Source organism: Giraffa tippelskirchi, chromosome 8 (assembly GCF_054371585.1).
Source record: "Giraffa tippelskirchi isolate mGirTip1 chromosome 8, T2T-mGirTip1v1.2.pri, whole genome shotgun sequence".
Lineage (NCBI taxonomy): Eukaryota > Metazoa > Chordata > Mammalia > Artiodactyla > Giraffidae > Giraffa > Giraffa tippelskirchi.
In genome coordinates this window covers 142,547,310-142,569,366 of record NC_137282.1, presented here as the reverse complement: position 1 = coordinate 142,569,366, position 22,057 = coordinate 142,547,310, and the positions used below count along the sequence as shown (strand labels likewise).

General features: G+C 48.5%; 1 protein-coding gene across 6 annotated transcripts; it reads left to right on the top strand.

Annotated features, from left to right (window-relative positions):
* The first annotated feature begins 11,007 nt into the window (after positions 1-11,007).
* Positions 11,008-19,363, top strand: LOC145517410 (MHC class I polypeptide-related sequence B-like). Of its 6 annotated transcripts, none has more exons than XM_081519762.1 (6): positions 11,008-11,193; positions 13,826-14,086; positions 14,340-14,621; positions 15,206-15,484; positions 15,609-15,746; positions 17,837-19,363. In XM_081519762.1, exons 1-6 carry the CDS (start codon positions 11,013-11,015, stop codon positions 17,842-17,844), a joined length of 1,149 nt encoding a protein of 382 aa, XP_081375888.1. In that variant the 5' UTR covers positions 11,008-11,012; the 3' UTR covers positions 17,845-19,363. The 6 variants fall into 6 exon arrangements, with proteins under 6 accessions (XP_081375888.1, XP_081375889.1, XP_081375886.1 ...); XM_081519763.1 differs by having other exon boundaries at positions 11,012-11,193; positions 15,302-15,484; XM_081519760.1 differs by having other exon boundaries at positions 11,012-11,193; positions 17,541-19,363.
* Positions 19,364-22,057: the final 2,694 nt, after the last annotated feature.

The window sequence follows — 22,057 nt, the reverse complement described above, 5'->3', positions numbered from 1 at the left end:
ACAATCCCTCCACCAGAATTTTCCTGTTCAAATTAAGCCCCGCCCTGCCCACTCCTCATCTCAATATTTAGTAGCTGTGATTCCTGAGCAGTCAGATGTTGGGGGCATACTTTCCTGTCAGGAAAGAAACTGGCAAAGCTCCCTAGTCAGCTTAGTCTGAGTCCTGTCCTGGCCTAGGCAAAGGAATGCATGTCCTGGATTATGAGTCGTGTTCATTTGTCCTGGGTGTCCATTGGGTTCCTACTTATACTCAAAATGCAGCTCATATGCTGTCTCTTTTATAAGGTTTTTGTAACTTCTTGCTCAGAGTTGCCAGTCTACATATATATCCACAAGACACCTGTGCAGGTTGGACTTACCGTTTGTGTTAAAATTTCCTTACCTATATTGGGCTTCTCTGGTGGCTCAGAGGGTAAAGCGTCTGTCTGCAATGCAGGAGACCCGGGTTCGATTCCTGGGTCGGGAAGATCCCCTGGAGAAGGAAATGGCAACCCACTCCAGTACCCTTGCCTGGAAAATCCCATGGACTGAGAAGCCTGGTAGTCTACAGTCCATGGAGTCGCAAAGAATTGGACACAACTGAGCAATTCCATTCCACTCCACTCCACTCCCCATATTAGCCTGAGTAAGAGTGAGCTAACCTTAAGTGCCAGGAGAGTGAGGTTCCATCAGCCCCAGCTCCTGCTAAAAGCAGCGGCCATCACATAGTAGATATTTAGTACATGTTTGCCAAATGAATGGTCTATAATTGAGAAGGAATTAAAACTTGAAACTGTGGCTGGGAGATTTTCCAAGTCCTTCTGTTGGAACACAGAGCTCACTGAGGTTTGCTTTTGGAATCTTCTCACCTGTCTTCTCTCATCAGGCATTTCCATCCCTTCCCAAAGTCCATCTAGAATAAAATATCAACTTTCAGGATTGCCTTCCAGATCAGCCAAGTCCAAGTCCCCAGATAACTTCTGTCCTTGATACACATGCTCAACGACAACCCTGAAGGTAGTTTCACTGAAATTTAGATTACCAATTGGGATGAGTCATGGGGTGGAGTGGGGGTAGGGGGACACGGGTTGGCCTTAATATTAGAGAAGTTATCTTTGCATTTTTAAAGAAAAGCCTGCTTGACATGGAAGGAAGAGAGAGGAAATATAGTTTTAGTATGTGCAGGAGTCTTCAGGTGAAGAACTATAGACACCTCCAAGAACGCTAGCACCCACACTCCATGGCTGAATGACTCACTCATCTGTCACCCAGGTGGTGCCTAGGTGGGCTTCCCAGGAAGTCCAGAGTCATCAAAGTTTCAAGATCAACATTTTCTGGGAATCCAGGCCACACATTTAGTATCTCAGGGACTCAGATTCTCAAGCTGTGAAAATGAAAGGATCCATTCTACTCTCTCAAGTGTGGTGAGATTAAAATTATGTAACAATCAGTAATCAATAATTGATGGTAAGATCTTATGAGTGAGTGAAAATCTCTCAGTCATGTCCAACACTTTGGGACCCCATGGACTATAGCCCCCCAGGCTCCTCTGACCATAGAATTCTTCAGGCAAGAATACTGGAGTGGGTTGTGCCGTTTCCTTCTCTAGAGGATCGTCCCGACGCAGAGATCGAACCCAAGTCTCCTGAATTGTAGGCAGATTTTACCATCTGAGCCACCAGGGAAGCCCAATAATAGATGGCATTCTTAGTGTTGCCTTCATTGCTCACCTGACTCCCAAATCCAAGAATGGATCACGGATTGTAGAGGAAGAGTTCAATTCTTTCCCTTGGAGGACCATCGCAGTAGAGATTTCTGCCCCATGATGTCAGAGGAGAGATGTTTCAAGATGAGTTGGGAAAGGAGAGTTGATTTTTTTCATTAAAACTTCATTTTGCACGTTTAAATACATCATAATAAGTATTTTATCCCATTAAAAAGTCAGGGGCTTCCTTAGTGGCTCTGTGGTAAAGAATCTGCCTGCTGATGCAGGAGACAGGGGTTTGGTCTCTAATCCAGGAAGATTCCACATGCCTTGGAGCAACTAAGCCCATGCAACGCAACTATTGAGCCTGTGCTCTAGAGCCCAGGAGCTGAAACTGCTGAGCACCTGTGCCACAGCTACTGAAGCCTGCTCACCCTAGAGCCCATGCTCCACAATAAGAGAAGCCACCACAATGAGAAGCCCGTGCACCACAAGTAGAGAGTAGCCTCAGCTCGCCGCAGCTAGAGAAAGCCCGTTGAACAATGAAGACCCAGCACAGACAAAAATAATTGGCTAACTAACTAACTAACTAAATAATTATATTTAAAAAGTAAACCTTGCACAATCACAAACAATATATAAAAATATATAAAAGCAGAAAGATGCGAAACCATCTAATGTCTCCACGGGGAGGGACATGCTGAGCTCTTTGGCAGATCATCACTTCTTAGCTATGTTCAGTTGCACAAACTACTTCCCATGTATTTGCGTGTCTATACAAGACTGCATAGCTGTAGTTATACATTATGAATTATTTTGAATCTTGTTTTTGAAAACTTCATTATAATCAATAAATAACTTTATATATTATAAACTCTCCTTAAAAACTGCTTTTACCAGGTGTATACTATTTCCAAAAAAAAAAGAATATACCCACTCTTCTGTATCTTTTTTCTACCTTTACAAATAAAGTTTGATTAACATTCTTTCTTAAATTTTATTTTTTATTTTTGGTCACCCTCATGGCTTGCAGAATCTCAGTTCCCCAACCGGGGACTGAACTCAGGAGACAACAGTGAGAGTGCCTAGTCTTAACCACTGGACCACCAGGGAATTCCTTGATTAATATTCTTATCCTGAGGGTGTTCCTCTGTGGTCTAGTTGGGATTCAGAGCTTTCACTGCAGAGGCCCAGGTTCAATCCCTGGTTGGGGAACTGAGATACTGCTAAGCCACCTGGCATGGCCAAAATTTTTTTAAAATAAAATTTGTATACGTAAAGATTATTCTGTATTTTATTTTAAAATGATGGATTTCTTGAATAAAAATTAGTGGGTCAAAGAACATGAACATTTTTTTTGGCTGCATCAGGTCTCAGTTGCGGCAGGATCTTTTGTCGTGGCACACTGACTCTCCAGTTGTGGGTGGGTCCAGGAGCTCTCGGGCTCATAGTTGCAGTGCACTGGCTCAACTGTGCCCACATTTGGGATCCTACTTCCTGGGCCAGGGACTGAACCGGGGGCTCCCAGATTATAAGGTGGAATCTTTTTTTTTTTTAATTAGTTTATTTATCTATTTTTTAACTTTACAATATTGTATTTGTTTTGCCATACATTGACATGAATCCACCATAGGTGTACATGTTTTCCCCTTCCAGAACCCCCCTCCCACCTCCCTCCCCATCCCATCCCTCTGGGTCATCCCGGTGCACCAGCCCCGAGCACCCTGTATCATGCATCGAACTACAAGGTGGAATCTTAACCACTGGATCACCAGGAAAGTTTTGCATGAATATTTTTAAGGCTTGTCATACATGTTTTCAGGGCTTCCCAGGTGGTTTATTGAGTAAAGAATCTACCTGCAATGCAGGAGACAAAGGAGATGCAGGTTCAATCCCTGGATCAGGAATATCCCCTGGAGGAGGGCGTGGCAACCCACTCTGGTGTTCTTGCCTGGAGAATCCCATGATAGAGAAGCCTGGCAGGCAACAGTCTATAGGGTCAAAAAGAGTTGGACACAACTGAAGCCACTGAGTGCACTGGCAGCCTACATGTTTTCAAATTGCTTTTTGAAAGCACTGTGCCAGCTTATAGTCAACCCACATTTATTGAACCCCTACTATGTACTGGGACTGTTCTAGATGCGAGAGATACAAGTGGTGACAAATAGACAAGGTTCCTGTTTTGTTTTGTTTTTTTTAATAATTTTAAAAACTGTGCAGGTTTAAGGACCAATGGCAGAACAGAATTCTGTGATTGGTAGCGTGTTGATGAACACCTTGATGTAGGACCCTGAGAATTTGGGATAATCAATATTGGGACCTGCTTAATGTATGTTACCAATATTGAAAACCCACATCAATCACAACTATATTCCACATAATTCTTGTTAATGAGTTAATGGGAACACATTCTTCTTAGTTTCATTGTGGGATCAACATTTCTTTACAGATTCAACTTTTATTTATTACCCTTTCCAGCTCCATCTCACCTTACCCAAGCCTTCTGTGTCTCATCATTTCTGTATTTATTTAGCCTTTCCATCCTCTGTCAGGTATGGTTGTACCCTGCTGTAACCCACATGACACTTACCTTTTGAGTATGTTTTTATACTCTGTCCTTCTCAGCAGTATACAGATTTTTCTTTTTCAATCCTCTCTACTGTACCCCACCCGTCATATCAGTTCACCCTGACAGATTATGCTTGCTCACCCTGACATACCGTGCGTGGTATGCCCTGTATGCCCTGCATTGGTCCAACTTGCTCAGCTCTTTCTTCTCTGAGGTATCTCTCCCATAACCTGTATTTTCCTTCTCTTTCTGAATTTTACCTTTACCAAAAGTTTACCCTTCCCTGGTCAGCCCGCCCCTCTTGGCCTGTCTCAAATCTTTCTTACTGTACTGTTTGGCTTGAACCTACCCTACATTTTCCAGTGTGTACTACTGTAACTGTATGTACTACTGTGTACTACTCTCTGCTCGCCTCACAATAGGCCAATAAATCCAAGAGACAAGGTGTTAAGGCAAGGAATCCAACGTTATTTGGAAAGCTGACTGACCGAGAAGATGGCAGACTAATGTTTCTAAATAACCATCTTGTTGAGGCCTGGATGCCAGGTTCTTTTATGGATCAGAGATGGGGGTGCTGTGAAGAAACAAAGTAAAAAGACTACTTAATTCTTGCAAATATCTCTTAGAATGGCAAGCCTCAGGCAGGGGGGGTTGTTAGTTTTGCCTCCTTACAGCCATTTCAGAGGTAGTATGGGATAGAATATCTCCTGCCATATCAATAAATGATGCCACAGCTATCCATGATTCTTGCCCCACCCCCCACCCCCTGCCCCACGTGAACTTCTGAGCCACACCAGTAAGCATTAGACAAGTGGTGCCATTTCCCACACAAAGAACCCAAGAATGTCACAGTCCCTCACAGATGGGCAGGCTCAGGTTATCTCCCTGTGATGTAAACAAAGGCACTTTAGTCTAAGGGTCAGGAGGAGGAGGGACAGGGTTCCCTGAGGCAGGCTACTATATATACCTATACTAACAGCAATGCAGGAAACCTGGGTTTGATCCCTGTGTTGGGAAGATCCCCTGGAGGAGGGCATGGCAACCCACTCTAGTATTTTTGCCTGGAGAATCCCCATGGATAGAGGAGCCTAGCTGGCTACAGTCCATGGCGTCACAAAGAGTGGGATACAACTGAGCAACTAAGCCCAGCACATATTTGTTTATGGTTGTGCTGGGTCTTTGTTGCTGTGAGCAGGCTTTCTCTAGTGGCAGCAAGTAGGGGCTTCTCTTGTCTTGAGCACAGGCTCTAGGTGCACAGGCTTCAGTAGTTGCAGCACTCGGCCTCAGTGACTGTGGCACACGGCTTAGTTGCTCCATTGCCTGAGGAATCGTCCCAGACCAGGGATGAAACCCATGTCCTCTGCATTGGCAAATGGATTCTTATCTACTGGACCATCACGGAAGCCCCAAGGTTCTTATTTTAAAGAATATATATTTCAGTGATACAGAAACAAATATTCTGATAGCACTGATAACTGCTCTGGAGAAAATTATGGCTGGGCTAGAAGATTGGTAGTGGCGATGGCAGGGCCAATAATTCAGGATTTGTTAGACACCGCATTTCTGAGACCTTGACCTTGGGCCACTGGACCAGAGACCTGAATGGGAGGAGGAGCCAACCAGGTGAGTTTCTGGAGAAGGCGTGCATTTGGGGAGTCACAGCAGGGCCAGGAGCCCTGGACAGGGCCGAGCAGTGTTAGAAGCCCGTGTGCATAGACGAAGGAGCTGGGCTGAGAGTGGTGGACTGAGGCTAGGGTGACCAGAGGGGCCCTGTCATGAGGGGCTTGTAGGCAGTGGTGAGGGACTAGGAGCTCATTCTAAGAAGGGTAGACACTGCAGTGTTCTTTGGGGTACGGTGGTGAGGACATGCTCTAATTCACAGCTTAAAAGATCATGTCGTCTTTTAAAAGATCAGTTTAAAAGATCATTCCCTGGCAGTCCAGTAGTTAAAAATCTGCCTTCCAATGCAGGAAACTCTCCCTGGTCAGGAAACTAAGATCCCACATGGCTGGGAGCAACTAAGCCCACAGGCCGCAACTACTGACTGAGCTTGCAGCTACAGCTACAGAGAAGCCCTCCTGCTGTGCAAGATCCCACAAGTGGTAAAGAAGACCCAGTGCAGCCAAATAAATAAATAAAAAGGAAGATGCCATTCATTAAAAAAATAAAAAGAAAAGAAAAAGGATCTTGTCTTCTGTTATGTGGGTAATAGACAGCAGGGCAGGGAGCCCACCTGGAAGACTAGCCTGTTACTACTGAGGAGAGGATGGTTCTAGGATGGAAGCAGTAGAGGTGTGAGAAGTGACTGGATTTCAGTGTTGATACATTTTAAAGACAATGTTAGCAGAAAGCCAATGAAGAACTACATATCTATTCACTTAATTTTACAGGTAATTTCACATGGCTTACTGTCCCATCCAGCACAGTGGGTGAGAAAGAACTGAAATGGGGGCGAGAGCATAATGAAGAGACAGACACATATAATTTGGTCAGCGGGGAGTCAGGGGGCCCTCCTGCTCTCCATGGCAGAAAGACAAAATGGCTCCTTTCAGCCTGCACTTTTATTGGCAGAAGTCACATCAGATCATTAGGGAGTAGCTATACTGGGGAGTTTGATTAGTGCACCATAAAGAGCCAAGTTAAGGCTCTGCGGTTGATCAGGAACATCTTGTTTTGTTTCCATGGGGACAGACGCAGGGGTAGCAGAGAGCACTTCCCCCATTTGGCATGCTTACTAGGACATGAGGGCGCAGTTCGCTGTACCCTTGAGTCATGGGGAAGTTTCTGGTCTCTGCTCTGCCAGGCTGCAACAGCTTACTGCAACAAACTCATTGTAAAATACAGAAATTATTTAAAAATCAGGGCTTCCCTGGTGGCTCAGAGGTAAGGAATCTGCCTTCCAATGCAGGAGACACAGGTTCAATCCCTGATCTGGGAAGATCCCACATGCTTCAGGGAAACAGGCCCATGCACCACAACTATTGAGCCTGTGCTCTAGAGCCTAGGAGCCTCAACTACTGAGCCCATGTGCCAGCAAATATTGAAGCACGTGCGCCCTAGAACCTGTGCTCTGCAGCAAGAAAATCTACAGCGATGAGAAACTTGTCCACTGCAACTAGAAAGTAGCCCCCGCTCACCACAACTAGAGAAAAGCCCATGCAGCAACAAAGACCCAGCACAGCCAAAAATAAATAAATAAACATTTTAAAAAAATAAAAATAAAAATCAATGCCAACAAAAATATAAATTTTAAATGTTAAGTCTGGGGTTCAAGCTAGAACATTACTAAGCAAGCTGGGATATCTGAAAAGTGTGGAAAAGGAGAATTTACTGTTTATCTAACCGTGGATTTCACTGGCTCAAAAACTCTTAGGACTATTGCATGAGTCATGGGGTGAGGTGATGGTTCAAGATCAGTTCCTGGCTTCCTGTTTCCGGCTCTTATTTAGAGTCAAAGCAAATTAATTCCAAAATGTTCAAAGATGAAATCAACATCCACAGTGTCACTGAGTAAATGTAAAATCCTCAGGAATTCAAGGAGATTCTACTTTTGCCCCAGGAATGACCTCACTGTGGGCAGCTGAAGATCCAGGGTCCTTTCTGAGGCTCCCAGGATGTAGGGGGCTACTGAGCTATAGCCCTACGTAGAGTTATCCTTTCTACCTAACACGTCCCACAAAGAATTACAGCCAGCTTCACAGATCTCTGAACTAGGATTTTGGTTTTCTGGTGTTGGTTCTGTTTGAGCATTTGTGTGGGCTTATAAGTGTCACAAAGATTTTCTCTTAATGATATTTCTTTGAGGGAATTTGACATCCACACTAGGTGGCTCTGGGGATTCTCTGGTGGCTCGGTGGTGAAGAATCCACTCACCAATGCAGGAGACCCAGGTCAGATCCATGGTTTGGGAAGATCCCCTGGAGAAGGAAATGGCAACCCACTCCAGTATTCTTGTCTGGAAAATCTCATGAACAGAGGAACCTGGCAGGCTACAGTCCACGGGGTCGCAAAGAGCTGCACACAACTTAGCGACTAAACAACAATAGTTCTACATCTTCATCGTGGTAATGGTGACATGGGCATGTAAATTGCCAAAACTCAACCAGCTATGTGTTTCAAATAGATGTTTTATGTAAAGTATGTACTTTCAAAGTTGATTTTTGACCTCTTTGGAATGCATCTTCTGGTTAGGTAAGCAAAAGAAACAAGACACCTTGTCTTTTTGCTGAGAGCTACGCCTTGCACATCTGGAGGGAGAGACTGGGCAATTTACTCCCCAGTGGTCGGGCAGTGGTTTTGTTACCACAAAAACAGCTTATGCATTCAGAGAGATCAAACAGTTATGGCAAACTTTGAACAAAAGACAGATCTAGATAAAGAATAAAGATGTTAGAAATCATAAAATTACACTGTTAAAAATTCATCTCCCCTGTAGCTTTTTTCTCCCTTTCTCTTATCTTTTTCTTTCTTCAACCCTTTCCCCCTTCCCTCCTTCCTTTTCCACTCTCACCTTTACAGTTTATCCCCCCATTTTCAAGCACACGTCTCTCATCTGGGACCGGTCAAGGACCAATGCCCAAGTCAGAGCTCACTCTGGCATTTTGTAAAGGGTGAAGCACTGCACGGCTCTGCAGCTATTGTTCAGGCAGTCACCCTGGTCTTTGAAGAAAGTCACACTGGGTCTAATTTCCTTCCTAACGCCGACAGACCCGGTGTGTGTTATGTTTTCCTGGATCCTCAGTTTCTGCTTTCCTCTGGGGTGGGCGGGACGGGATTCCAAGGCCAGCTCCGCGGCGTACGCTTTCCTTCCGGGGGCGACGCGAGGCAGTAGGGAATGTACTTGGATCCTAGAATTCAAAAGCGGCCCGGTGGGCTTGGGGGCTCGTAAAAGCATCTCCCTATTTAGAATCGATCCAGAGAGTGCTTGAAATAAGTCGGGTTCCAGGATCTCCCTTCGGACCTAGGACTGGGAATTTCCGCGGACCCGGGCAGATCTGCGTTTTCACAGCCTGCAGCCTGCAGATATTAATTGTTGAGCAGTTTGAGAACCAAAAACCTAAATGCAGCTCACTCCTCTCCAAACCTGCCCATAAATTCCTTCATTCTGCTTTTTTTTTTTTTTAATCCACGAACAGCGTTTTTCCCTTTAAGCCAGAGTTAGAGGGGAGGGGTGATCTGAGGGTTCGCCGAGTCCCGCCCTGGGTTATGTAAGCTCCCAACACTCGGGAAGTTTCCTGTTGCCTTTCCCGACCCTGTCGTGGTACCAGAGGTCAGCGGAGAGAAAGAGGCCCGTGTGCCGGTGAGTCCAAGGGTACAAAAGAAAGAATGGAGAAAAAGTTTTATAGAGCAAAGCAGGGGAGTCTGGAGGCCGGGTGGGGGGAGGAAAAGCACTTGGTACACCGGACTAGCTGCGACGTGTGATGGGTAAGGGGGCAGCCACGGCTAAATCCAGGAGAGCCCCCCAAATCTGGAGTCCTACTTCCCACGGAGAGTAGTTGGCTTTATCTCTCATACAATCATCCGGAAATGCTGGGAAACAAACGTAGCATGTTAACGTTAGTATTAAAGTCTTTGGGCGGGGTGGGGGGGAGAGGGTTCACCTAAGGGAACCAGTTTGCTGGAGCAGCCACACTCAGCAAGTCTTGGAAAGAAGACTGACTTGGAGGAAAGGGCTTGTTTAGCTGTCAGGAGACCTGGCTTCCATCTGCCTGTCTATACCTTCACTACTCATTTAATTATTTATTTTTGGTTGCTCTGAGTCTTTGTTCGGAGAAGGCAATGGCACCCCACTCCAGTACTCTTGCCTGGAAAATCCCATAGACGGAGGAGCCTGGTAGGCTGCAGTCCATGGGGGTCGCTAAGAGTTGGACACGACTGAGCGACTTCACTTTTACTTTTCACTTTCATGCATTGGAGAAGGAAATGGCAACCCACTCCAGTATTGTTGCCTGGAGAATCCCAGGGACGGGGGAGCCTGGTGGACTGCCGCCTATGGGGTCGCACAGAGTCGGACACGACTGAAGCGACTTAGCAGCAGCAGCAGCAGAGTCTTTGTTGCTGCACGGGGGGCTTCTTTAGTTGCCAGGAGCTGGTCTAGAGCAGGGAGGGGGCGTTCAGTAGTTGTGGCGAACCAGTGAAGTTGCTCAGTCGTATCCGACTCTTTGGGACCCCGTGGACTGTAGCCTACCAGGCTCCTCCATCCATGGAATTTTCCAGGCAAGAGTACTGGAGTGGGTTGCCATTTCCTCCTCTAGGGGATCTTCTCGACCCAAGGATCGAACACAGGTCTCCTGCGTTACAGCAGACGCATTACTGTCTGAGCCACCAGGGAAGCCCAGTTGTGGTAGGGGGCTCAGTTGCTCCCGGGCCTGTGGAATCTTCCCAGACCAAGGATGGAACCCATGTTCCTTGCATTGGGAGGCAGACTCCATCCACTCTACGCCTCCTTTCACTTGTGAGCTTTAGCAGTGAAAAAGAATCTCTCTGGGATAGGACAGGACCCAATCTCTGACCTGCTAAGTAAATTATGATGGTCAAAGTAATTAACAAAAATAATGTGAAATCTAAGAAATGTTAAAACTTTCTGAGGCATGACATTTGGGTCCACAGCAAAAGTATTGCATAAGGATCTTAGTGGAATGGTAAGTAATGAGAGGCAGAGTACAACTGAGCAGAGGAAGGAGACCGGCTTGCAGAGGAAGGAGACCGGCTTAATTCGACAGAGGAGCCGGGGCGGAGCCGGGGGCGGGGCCGGGGCGCATGAATGAATTTGCAGGCCCGACTTCCATCTCAGTTCCCCGCAGCTGTTCCTCGGGTTCGCCAGCTTTCGTGCGGTCCCGGAGCCTCTGGCAGGGAGACAAGATCTGGGCCATGGGGATCTCTTTTGTCTGGCTGTTTCTAGCCGATGCTGCCTTTTCTGTGCTCCTGGGTACCGCCGCCGGTGAGTGGGATTCATTGAGGTCTCAGTCCGGACGGAGCCCGGGGCGATTTCAGGTGTCCGGGTGGTTGGTATTCGATGGGATTGGGTGAGCGTCGCGGGGACCGTCTCAACTGCGGCGGGGGTTGGGCGAATAGAGGAGTTGGGGGGGTGGGGAGAAGGTAGGGGGCCGGAAGGGGTGTAAAGTCCAGGAGCGGCCGGCAACTTCACACGGTGTGTGGCGAGCACTGCATTCCCGCTTTTCAGTCTCTTTCCAGTTTCTAGCCTCTGCTCTCCCTGCCCCACCTGCCCTCCCCTGGTTTCCTCTTCATCACATGTCTCAGCCATCAGATTCCCCTGGTTGAGAAGGCAGCCTAGTCCCCACCCCGCTCCCTGCCACTCCCCACCCCCACCCCCACCCCACCCCGCCGCGTTGCTCTCTTGAATGGCGTCAAGTTTCTTGCAGGTCCCAGGCTCAGGCGATCACTTCTTAGCCGTCTGTGAGGCGCCCTCTTAAGCCCCTGAAAGCTGTTCCCTCCTATTCTTAGCTCTGCCGTCTCTTCTCATTTCTGGCCGCCGGAAACAAGGAGTTTCCAGGCAGGCGGCGTTAAGGGTCCTCAGCCCAGAAAGTTAGGGGCCCTTTTTCTAGTGACCAGGGCCTCTGAGAAGGGGCAAGCTCGATTCACACTCTTCCTACTGCTATGGGCATTGTGGCGGCTCCTGAATCACTGAGCGAGGTTCGGTCTGAGGGCTTTGCGACCAAAGGAATCTTCCTGCGATTCTGTGGTCTCCCCTCCCCTCCCCCCTTACTCCCCCCTCCCCCACTAACGGGAACTCTAATTTTCCGCTGTGCCTGTAGTCCCACAACTGAATCTCTCCTTACCTCCTCCCTTGCTGGCCCTCGAGCCCCCTCAGGATTTGCCCTCCCCGCTCCGTGCTGCCCCCTTCTCTCTACCGTTCTCTGATCTCTTCGTAGGGCGTCCGCACCCTCATCCCTTTTCCCACTACAGGTCCCTCCCCTCCCCTCATGGGTCTTTTCCTGCGAAGATCCGTCACCTGCAAGGCTTCTACCTCTCCTCAGCTTTCACAAACCTTACTTTTCTTGGGATGACTTTTACCCATGGATTTTCCCCTCCACCCTCATTGCCCTATTTTCATCACCAGGGGGAGCTCTCCTGCTAATGATCCCTGGGCCTTGAGCACAGTGCCCAGCCCCTGGGGGAGGACCTGTCCCCCACTTGACACCCATCCTCCTACCTCTGCCTGCCCGCCCCCCACTCCCCCGCAGGCACCTGCTCTTGGCCCTCGTCCAAGGGGGGCCTTTTACCCAACACGCCCCTCCCCCACTCCTACATCCTAAACCTCACCCTCTGGATTCCTCCACTCTCCAGGCCACAGGTGCTGGACTCCACTTGCCCTGGTCCCTCTGCAGCTCCCCCCATGGCACCTTGCCCTGCTCCCACCCTTGTCCGAGTGCCTTGGGCCCTCACCAAGTTTTCATCAATCACAGGCCCCCTGGTGCCCAGAATCTCCACCTTACACTCACTCTCCCTCACCCAGGGCACCCCTCCTCTTCTGTCTTCACCCTAACCCAAGGAGGGGTCACCCCTGAGCCATGCTCATCCCCTGCCCCTCAACCCCAGGCCCTCACCACCATCTCCTCTGCAGTCTCTTCCCTTCCCCCAAAGGAGGGATACTGCCCTTGGTCCACTGACCACATCCTTAGCCTTCATCACGCTCTCTTTGGTTCCACGACCCCAGTGGTCTCTCACTATCTCAATATTGTATCCAAAATCCTTGTTTATGCCACTTGGTCAGCAGCTTTTCCTACGGGGAGTCTTCTCCCAGCCCCATACCCCCTGTGCTGGCTGCCTGACCCTGACCCTCTGTGGAGGTGTGACCTCACTCCCTCCAACCCCTCCCACCATGTAGGTGCTTCCCAGTGTGCACCTCGGCTTTCAGTTCTGTCCTCTCTTGCCACTCCAATACTGTAATTCTCCATGACCCTTGTGCACATGGCACCGACTCCTTTCCCAGGGGACACTGGCAGGTGCAGCCACCTCCCCACCTGGGGTCTCACCATGCCTTTTTGCACTCTGGGCCCAGATCCACTCCTTCACCTCCCCAGGTTACTGGCCCACCTTCATCTCTCTTGGGGCCACAGCCCAGCCCCTCAGGCCCCTCTGCCTCCTGCCTCACCCTCTCTGGAGCCCTCCTTGTCCATGATGAGCCTGCACCAGGGGCGGCAGCCCTCGCTCTCCATCTCACCTGACCCCCCTCTGATCAGGGATCCCTCTGGTCCTGGGTCTAACACTGCCCTTCCCTCTCTCTGACTCCACTTCCCCTCACCCTGCTCTTCCTGCCTCTCCCCTTGCCCTCCTGCCTGGACCCTTAGGGAGCCAGTGCCTCCCTGTCCTGGCACTTGTCCTACATGTGTGTCCATCTCGACCCTCTCCCTCCACTCCTCAATTCCCCTCTCCTTCCTTCTCTTTCCCATTTTTCCTGTATGGAAATCCTCATTCTGGTCCCTTGTACACAAGCATGTTCTGCATCATCAGCACCTGGAGCAGGTCAGGACACAGAACTTGTCTGTTAAATATCTGATGTGCACTTGTCTCCAGAAAGCAGTTTTCATCTGTGGTTCCTCCTTCCCCAGGACCCCACAGACTTTGTTATAACATCACGGTGCTGTCCCGGGATGGCTTTGTGCAGTCCAGGTTTTTTGCTGAGGGATACTTGGATGGTCAGACCTTCCTGCACTTTGATCACACAAAATGGAGGGCAGAGCCCCAGGGACAGTGGGCTGAAAAGCTGGCAGCAGAGACGTGGGAGACAGAGTCCAAGGACTTGAATGAGACCTGGAAGGAGCTCAGAAAACTTCTAGCAGAAATCCTGTCCCTGCAGGAGGAGAAAGGAGGTGAGAGTGCGGAGGGGGCGAGAGTGCTGTGGGCCATTTTCCAGGAGGGTCTGTAGCCCAGAGCATGGGCCTCTTTCCTCTGAATTTGGGGGTGGGGTTGGGGTGAGGAATTGGGGCCTGTGAATTCAGCAGCACAGGGAAGACATGGAGGGGAGCAGCGGGTAGCCCTCTATCTGGACTTTCTCACTTGGGTGGAAGGACAGAGGCCCTGGGGACCAGAGGAATCACTGCTCGGGGGGTGGGGATGGGGCAGGCTTACATTCCCTCCAGGAGACCTTGGGCTGTGAGATCGATGAAGATAGCCACCTCCGGGGCTTCAGGCTTCTCCACTTCAATGGGGAGCTCCTTCTCTCCTGTTACCTGGGCGGATGTGCCCTGTCCCAGTCCTTGGCTCGGACCTTGGCCATGGAAATGAAGAAGTCCTGGGACACAGACGGCTTTCCAAGCAAGCATTACCAGGCCCACGTGCAGGGAGAACTTTGTGTAAGACTGCGGGGCTACCTGCAATCCTGGACAGGCTTCATGGAGAGGACAGGTACTGACCCTGGGCCAGGCCCTTCCTCTGCCCCTGATCTTAAAGCCTCCCATCCCGACTTGCCCACGGAGACCCTCCCTGTCCTCTGGGCGCGTATGTGCTCTGTTGGTGTGGTGTCCTAGGGTTTCCTGTTCTGTTAAATCCACTGTAGAAGGACGGGTGGGTGGGTGGGGAATGAACTGCCCCTGTGACAATCGTCCAGGGGAGCAGCAGGTCCTCTGACAGAAACTGTACGAGGGGAGGTGGGTGTCAGGCAGCAGAGGAGGCCCTTAGATGGGGCTGGGCCCCTGGCTCCCAGCCTGCCTGATCCAGAAAATTCCCTCTAGTCCCCAGGAGCCCACCCTTCACAGCCCCCTCCCCAGCATCAACAGTGGATCCAAGAGAGTGAGGCCCATCCCACCCCTCCCCTTCTCCGCCAGAGGACTTGGGCCCCAGGGTGCAGAACAGACTTGGAGCAGACCTGGGGGGATGAGGGCTCAGCCAGAGGTGGCCAGTGAGGAGGAGCAGCCCTGTGTGCTCCGTCTTCCTTCGAGGGAGCAGGGCTTGGCCGCGGGCCTCACTGGCTCTGTGCTTTCTCCCCACAGTGCTCCCAGCCGTGAATGTGAGCCGCAGCCAGGACTCGGAGGGCCTGGTCCACCTCACATGCAGGGCTTTTGGCTTCTTTCCTCGGAATATCTCAGTGGCCTGGTTTTGGGACGAGCAACCCGCGAACAGGGATGCCCTGGAATCTGGGGATGTCCTGCCTGACGGGAATGGGACCTACTACACCTGGGAAACCATAAGAATTCCCCAAGGAGAGGAACAGTGGGTCAAGTGCCTCGTGGAACACAGCGGGAATCACAGTACACACCTCGCACCCTTGGGTGAGCCTGGGGTGAGCCTGGAGGGGGTTGTGACCCTGGGAGGGTCAGAGGCCAGGGTCAGGGAGTGGAGAGCAGGTTGTGGCTCTGGGGTGCCTAGGTTGTATAGAATAAGGTCCTTTTTCAGGAAAGACCCTGGTGCACCAGGGGTCACGGTGGATTGTGGGCGTTCCTGTTGCTGTTGTTCTTATCATCGGATTTTGTGTCTATTGTTATATTAAGAAGAGGAAGACAGCATTAGCTACAGGGAGGCCATCAGCTACAGGTGAGAAATCTGGGCAGGGGGTACTCTGCATGAGATTCTGCATCGATGAGATGAGGCTTTCAGCTCCCTGCTCTGTTCTCAGCTCTCTTTGTTTTCTGTCAGGCTCACCGGGGCTTGTCTGGGGAGCGTGTGTTGGATTATGTGCTGGTTGGGAGGGTCTAGGTGATCCAGGAATCAGAGAGAACCTTTAGTAAAGTGTCTGTACCTGGTGAGGAGGGGATGAAAACTGAAGAGGAATTCAGAGGAAAGGTGATGATCTAAGTGCCTGTAGGCATTTCTCCCCCTGGGTTTTCAGCCATTATTAAGAATCCAAGTGAAAGAATCATAAGGCTCAAACTAGGGGTTAGTGGATGGTCAGAGCACTGCCTGTGATGTCCCCTTGCCAGGCCCCACTTAGAGATGTCTTGCAACCTCTCAGATTCCTCCTCCATGAACTATCTTCTGAGTTCAGTTTCTGCTGGATCACTCCCAGCCTGCATCTTTCTCAAGTTCCCATCAAGAGCCCCCATGCTAGTTGGGCTCTCCTTCCCCATAACATGGAGGACTAGTAGATATCCCTTGACCATTTGAGGAGAGCAGACCAGTCAATCCTCAGGCAACCGGGGTCACTGATTTTATCCTGTCTCCAGGTTTTTCCTATCTAGCACCTTGGGACACAGTCCAAGGGCTCTTTAGAGCAGGGCACTGGGTCTGGGCTCTGTGGCCTCACCGTGCCCCCCTGAGTCAGTTCCCTTGCTCATGGTGGTCACCGCCTTGTAGATTTGGAGGAAGGAATGGTCACTTTGACTTCCCCATAATCAAGTGGGTTGAGGGGAGAGGAAAAGAGAAGCAGAGCTTTGTGTGTGGCAAAGAGCAAAGGCAGAACGTGGAACAGTAAAAAGGTGGCAGAGACTCGGCTCCTTCTGTCGAGGCCGAGATGGCCGAGATGGCAGTCCCAGAGTGCAGAGGGGGTCAGGTCCAGCCTCATTCTGGGGGAATTCTCAAGAACCCCAATCCACATTGAAAAGCAGATCCCCTGCAGGTAGTGAGGGCAGGTCCTGGTTGACTCCCTGCCTGAACAGGGCAGGAGGGCCTACTCTGCCTCAGCCCAGCCCAGCACTTGGAGTGGAGCTGGGATTCCCAGGAAGGAGCAGGAAAGGCCAAGTGCAGCCTAGGGGCCTGGGCCAAGAGTGAGGGTTGGGGCGAGGCCGGGGATGCTCCAGGGTCCAGTCAGGGGGCGAGTCCGTGGCAGCCCAGTGTTTCTAGACGGGGCTGCTGTCCCCTGGGCCTCCGGAGGGCTTTCCAGTTCAGAGCTGCTGGCTCAGGGCTGTGGGTAAGAGGAAGGGGGAGGTCAGGGTTGAGGTGGAACTGGGTGGTGGAACAGGTGCTTGTGCGGGTGAGGAGGCCGAGAACTGAGGAGAGAAAGGAGTTGTGTGTGTGTCCGCTCCCGGGCTGAAGGAACATGGAGCTGGGTCCTGTCTGTGAGGGAGCCTCGCATTGCATTAGAGAATGGATCTGGGTTCAAGGCGGAAAGGCCTTGGGTTTTCACTCCTGGATCTTGTCCTTCTGTCCTGTGACTTCTGTCCCTGTCATGGAGGGTGGTGGCAGCAGGGACAGGTGATGATGTTGATGGAGTCAGGGGAGGAGTTCAGCAAGAGCTGGGAGAAAGGAGGCAAAAAAAGAACAGGTATGTTCTTCCCTCAGAGGAAGGCAGACTCTGACTTTGAAGCAACTGAAGGAGAATCTCTGAGGGAATGAAAAGCATTATTCTGCAACCAATTCGTCATTTATTTATTGGTTTTTCTTTTTCCCCAGAGCCTATTAGACTACAAGCCCTGGATCAATGCCAGAAAGAGCCAACTGATAATAATGGCCTCACACACCCAGAATTTCAGTCCTCGTGTCAGACCCGGCTCCATCAGTTTAACAGGGGAGGCTTAGAATCTGTAGCCAGGAGGCCTGAATTCAGTTCCTAGTTCTGGTCTTAATAGCACTTTTTCTTTTCTGTGTGTTCTGTTATTTATCTTATTATTTTTAAATTATTTTTATTTTATATTTTATTTTTAACTGTAGAATACTTGCATTATAATGTATTGGTTTCTTCCATACAGCAGTGTGAATCAGACATAAGTATACATGACACCACCCTTATGGCAGAAAGTGAAGAACTAAAGAGACTCTTGATGAAAGTGAAAGAGGAGAGTGAAAAAGTTGGCTTAAAGCTCAACGTTCAGAAAACTAAGATCATGGCATCTTGTCCTATCACTTCATGGGAAATAGATGGGGAAACATTGGAAACAGTGTCAGACTTTATTTTTGGGGGCTCCAAAATCACTGCTGATGATGATTGCAGCCATGAAATTAAAAGACGCTTACTCCTTGGAAAGAAGGTTATGGCCAACCTAGAGAGCATATTTAAAAGCAGAGACATTACTTTGCCAACAAAAGTCGGTCTAGTCAAGGCTATGGTTTTTCCAGTGGTCATGTACGGATGTGAGAGTTGGACGGTGAAGAAAGCTGAGTGCCGCAGAATTGATGCTTTTGAACTGTGGTGTTGGAGAAGACTCTTGAGAGTCCCTGGGACTGCAAGAAGATCCAATCAATACATCCTAAAAGAGATCAATCCTGGGTGTTCATTGGAAGGACTGATTTTGAAGCTGAAACTCCAATACTTTGGCCACCTCATGCGAAGAGTTGACTCATTGGAAAAGACCCTAATGCTGGGTAGGATTGGGGGCAGGAGGAGAAGGGGACAACAGAGGATGAGATGGTTGGATGGCATCACCGACTCGATGGACATGGGTTTGGGTAGACTCCGGGAATTGGTGATGGACAGAGAGGCCTGGCGTGCTGCAATTCACGGGGTCGCAAAGAGTCGGACACGACTGAGCGACTGAACTGAACTGAACTGATACATGTATCGCCTCCCTCTGGAACTTCCCTCCCACCTTCCCCATCCCACCCATCTAGGTCGCTGAGCACAAGGTTGAGGACCTAGTCAGGTCCTGTTCCCTGCCTGGTGCACACGTTGCACAGTAAAGTAATGGGAATAGAGAACTCATTTCATATCTGTTTATCCCAGTAGCTTTTTACACATGATAATGTATATGTTTCAATGCTACTCTCAATTCGTCCCACCGTCTCCTTCCCTCACAAGTCCATTCTCCACGTCTGCGTCTCTATTCCGGCTCTGTAAATAGGTTCATCAGTACCATATTTCTAGATTCCATATAGATGTATTTTTTGTTTTATTATTATTACTTTTGAAGGTAGTTGATTTACATATAACCCATTCCTTCTTGAGGTCTCCATTTCTTCATCTATGAAATGAGAAAACTAGTGTTTTATTTCCAGTTATGTTTGGGATGATTCAAACTGATGATATATTTGAGGTGGTTACAGCTGCACAACACTAGTAACTAATATTACTTTTGCTTTTTAATTATAATAGAGCACATGGACAATAAATTATTACCAATAAGCTTTATCTGCCAGTTTCCTTATTGTGGCTTCTCCTGAGATGACTACTAGCAGATTTCTGGAAATCTAAGGTTCCCTTCACCCTTGTCACAGTCATATATGCGTTACTTCATGCGTGCAACATCTGTATAATTTCATATTAAAAGTTTAATTGCTTTAAATATATACATCTGGATTGCATTTTGTTTCACGTGCCTGGGAAGGGACAGCGTGTAAGATTCTGGGGAAAAGGAGAGTTTTATCTCAGCCTTGAGGAAGCTCTAATAATCCCCCACCTCTCTCTCCCTCCAGCTCCCATTGTCTGACAGGTTCAGCATACAGGGCTGGGAGATAATACAGTGGGACACCTGGGGCCAGTGTTCAGTGGCTGGTCCTTGGGGGGAATCTCCCCTGAACAGTTGTCACCCTCGTGTGATGACGCAGAGCTGAAGGGCGATGTCGGGGAAGGGGACAGGACAGGGCTTGGGGGCTTCTGATTAGGAGGACTAGGGGGCAGTCTGCTTCCAGGGAGCCATGAGTCTTGGGGATGAGTGTCCTGAACTGAGAAAGTAAAGGAGCCCAGAACGTGGAGGCATCAATCAAGCAGCAGCATCTCCCTCCATCAGCTCAGACTGATTTCCACAGGGCAGATGGCAGGTGAGACTTCTCCATCGGACCCTCAGTCGTTCTGACTTCTGCTCTGGGGGCACACAGGTGAGTGGTGCTCTCCTTGGTCAGGACAACCTTAGCCCCACCCAGGTAAAGCATTTGTGGCAGCGTGTTCTAAGGGGCACCTCCCACAGACCCGAGACAGATGACAGGAGCACTCTCTGCAGCAGGACCTGACTGGAAGCAAGAGGGTGACGAAGGGTTGTCCCTAGTCAGGGCCCGTTCCCCCCCTGCCTGGTGCACATGATGCACAGTGAGTAGTGGGAATAGAGAACTCATTTCATATCGGTTTATCCGAATGGGATGATATATTCCTTCATGGTTTTATTGAAGGCTAATGTCACTCACGCAGTTGTGCACGCATGTTTCCATTCGCGTGTTCTTGCATTTTAGTAAACTCTCAAGTGTCATTTGTTGTCCTCAGCTTTCATTAAGCATCAACTTTCATCCTCATTCATTTTCTTGTGTGATTATTTAATCAAAGGCACAACTGTCTGTACATTAAGAAGTCAAATATCTGTGCATGATTTCTCATGATACAGACTCTTGTTATAATCCTGATTCTTCTCAATTTCTGCTTTCCCATTGGCAACCACTTTGAATAATTTTTAGCTGATTCTTTTGGCTTTTATTTCCAAATCTCTCAACACGATGCCTTATTAGAAACATTGCTTGATTTTTCTGTCATAGCCACTGTCTGTCGCATCACACAGTGGCTGATGCAATAGTTAATAGTCATTGCTTTCTTTCACTCTTCCCATTCCTTCAGTTTCCCAGTTTATTTATATATTGATCATACTTAGTTCATTCAGCTTTTTCTTTTCCATAACTAATACACTTGTCAACTAAAAAGATGCTCAACTTAAGACTTGTGAGTTAAGTTTTATTTGGGGCAAAATGAGGACTGCAGCCTGGGAGACAGCACCTCAGATAGCTCTGAGAAACAGCTCGAAAAAGGTAGGGAGAGAAGGTCAGTATATATGATTTTGGTGGAGGGAGTTCAGTGCAATCAAGCTTATCTTCCAAAGGTTTTCTGCTAGTCACAAGGAGCTGATCTCACCATGAAAGGATTTAATGCTTTTCTACATATGAGGAAGTGAAGCGAATCAGAAGACTGGAAAGGTCAGTTTTCATTCCAATCCCTAAGAAGGGCAATGCCAAAAAATGTTTAAACTACTGTACAATTGTATTCATTTCACATGCTAGCAAAATTATGCTCAAAATTCTTTTTTTTTTTTGAAATTTACACATTTTATTAAAAGAACGAAAAATAAACAACATGGAAATAGCATACTAAAATGAATTGCATAATGCACACTTCCAAACACAAACAAGCAGTATACAACTATAACTTGGAAAAACAAAAACAAAAAATCAAAGCATCTGACCTGATAACAGTTGAGGAAATGAGCTATTGCATTTTGGAGGCAAAATATTAGGGGAACAGTTTATATTTATATTATGATCATTATTTAAATCTATAATTGTTGCACAGGCCTAATAATTTTCATATTGTACGTGAAAAAGTGAAGTCGCTCAGTCGTGTCCGACTCTTTGCGACCCCCTGGACTGTAGCCTACCAGCTCCTCCATCCATGGGATTTTCCAGGCAAGAGTACTGGAGTGGGGTGCCATTGCCTTCTCCAGCTCAAAATTCTTCAAGCTAGGCATCAGCAGTATGTGAACTGAGAACTTCCAGATGTACAAGCTGGGTTTAGAAAAGGCAGAGGAACCAGAGATCAAATTGCCAGCATTTGTTGGATCACAGAGAAAGCAAGGGAATTCCAGAAATACATCTACTTCTGCTTCACTGACTATGCTAAAGCCTTTCACTGTGTGGATCACAACAAACTGTGGAATAATCTTAAAGAGATGGGAATACCAGACCACCTTACTTCTCTCCTAAAAACCTGTATGCAGGTCAAGAAGCAACAGGTAAAACTAGACACAGAACTATGGACTGGTTTAAAATTGGGCAAGGAGTATAATAAGGCTGTACATTGTCACCTTGCTTATTTAACTTACATGCAGAATACATCAGGTGAAATGCCAGGCTGGATGAATCACAAGTCGGAATCAAGATGGCCAGGAGAAATATCAACAACCTCAGATAAGGAGAGGATACCACTTTAATGGCAGAAAGTGAAGAAGAACTAAAGAGCCTCTTGATGAGTGTGAAAGAGGAGAGTGAAAAAGCTGGCTTTA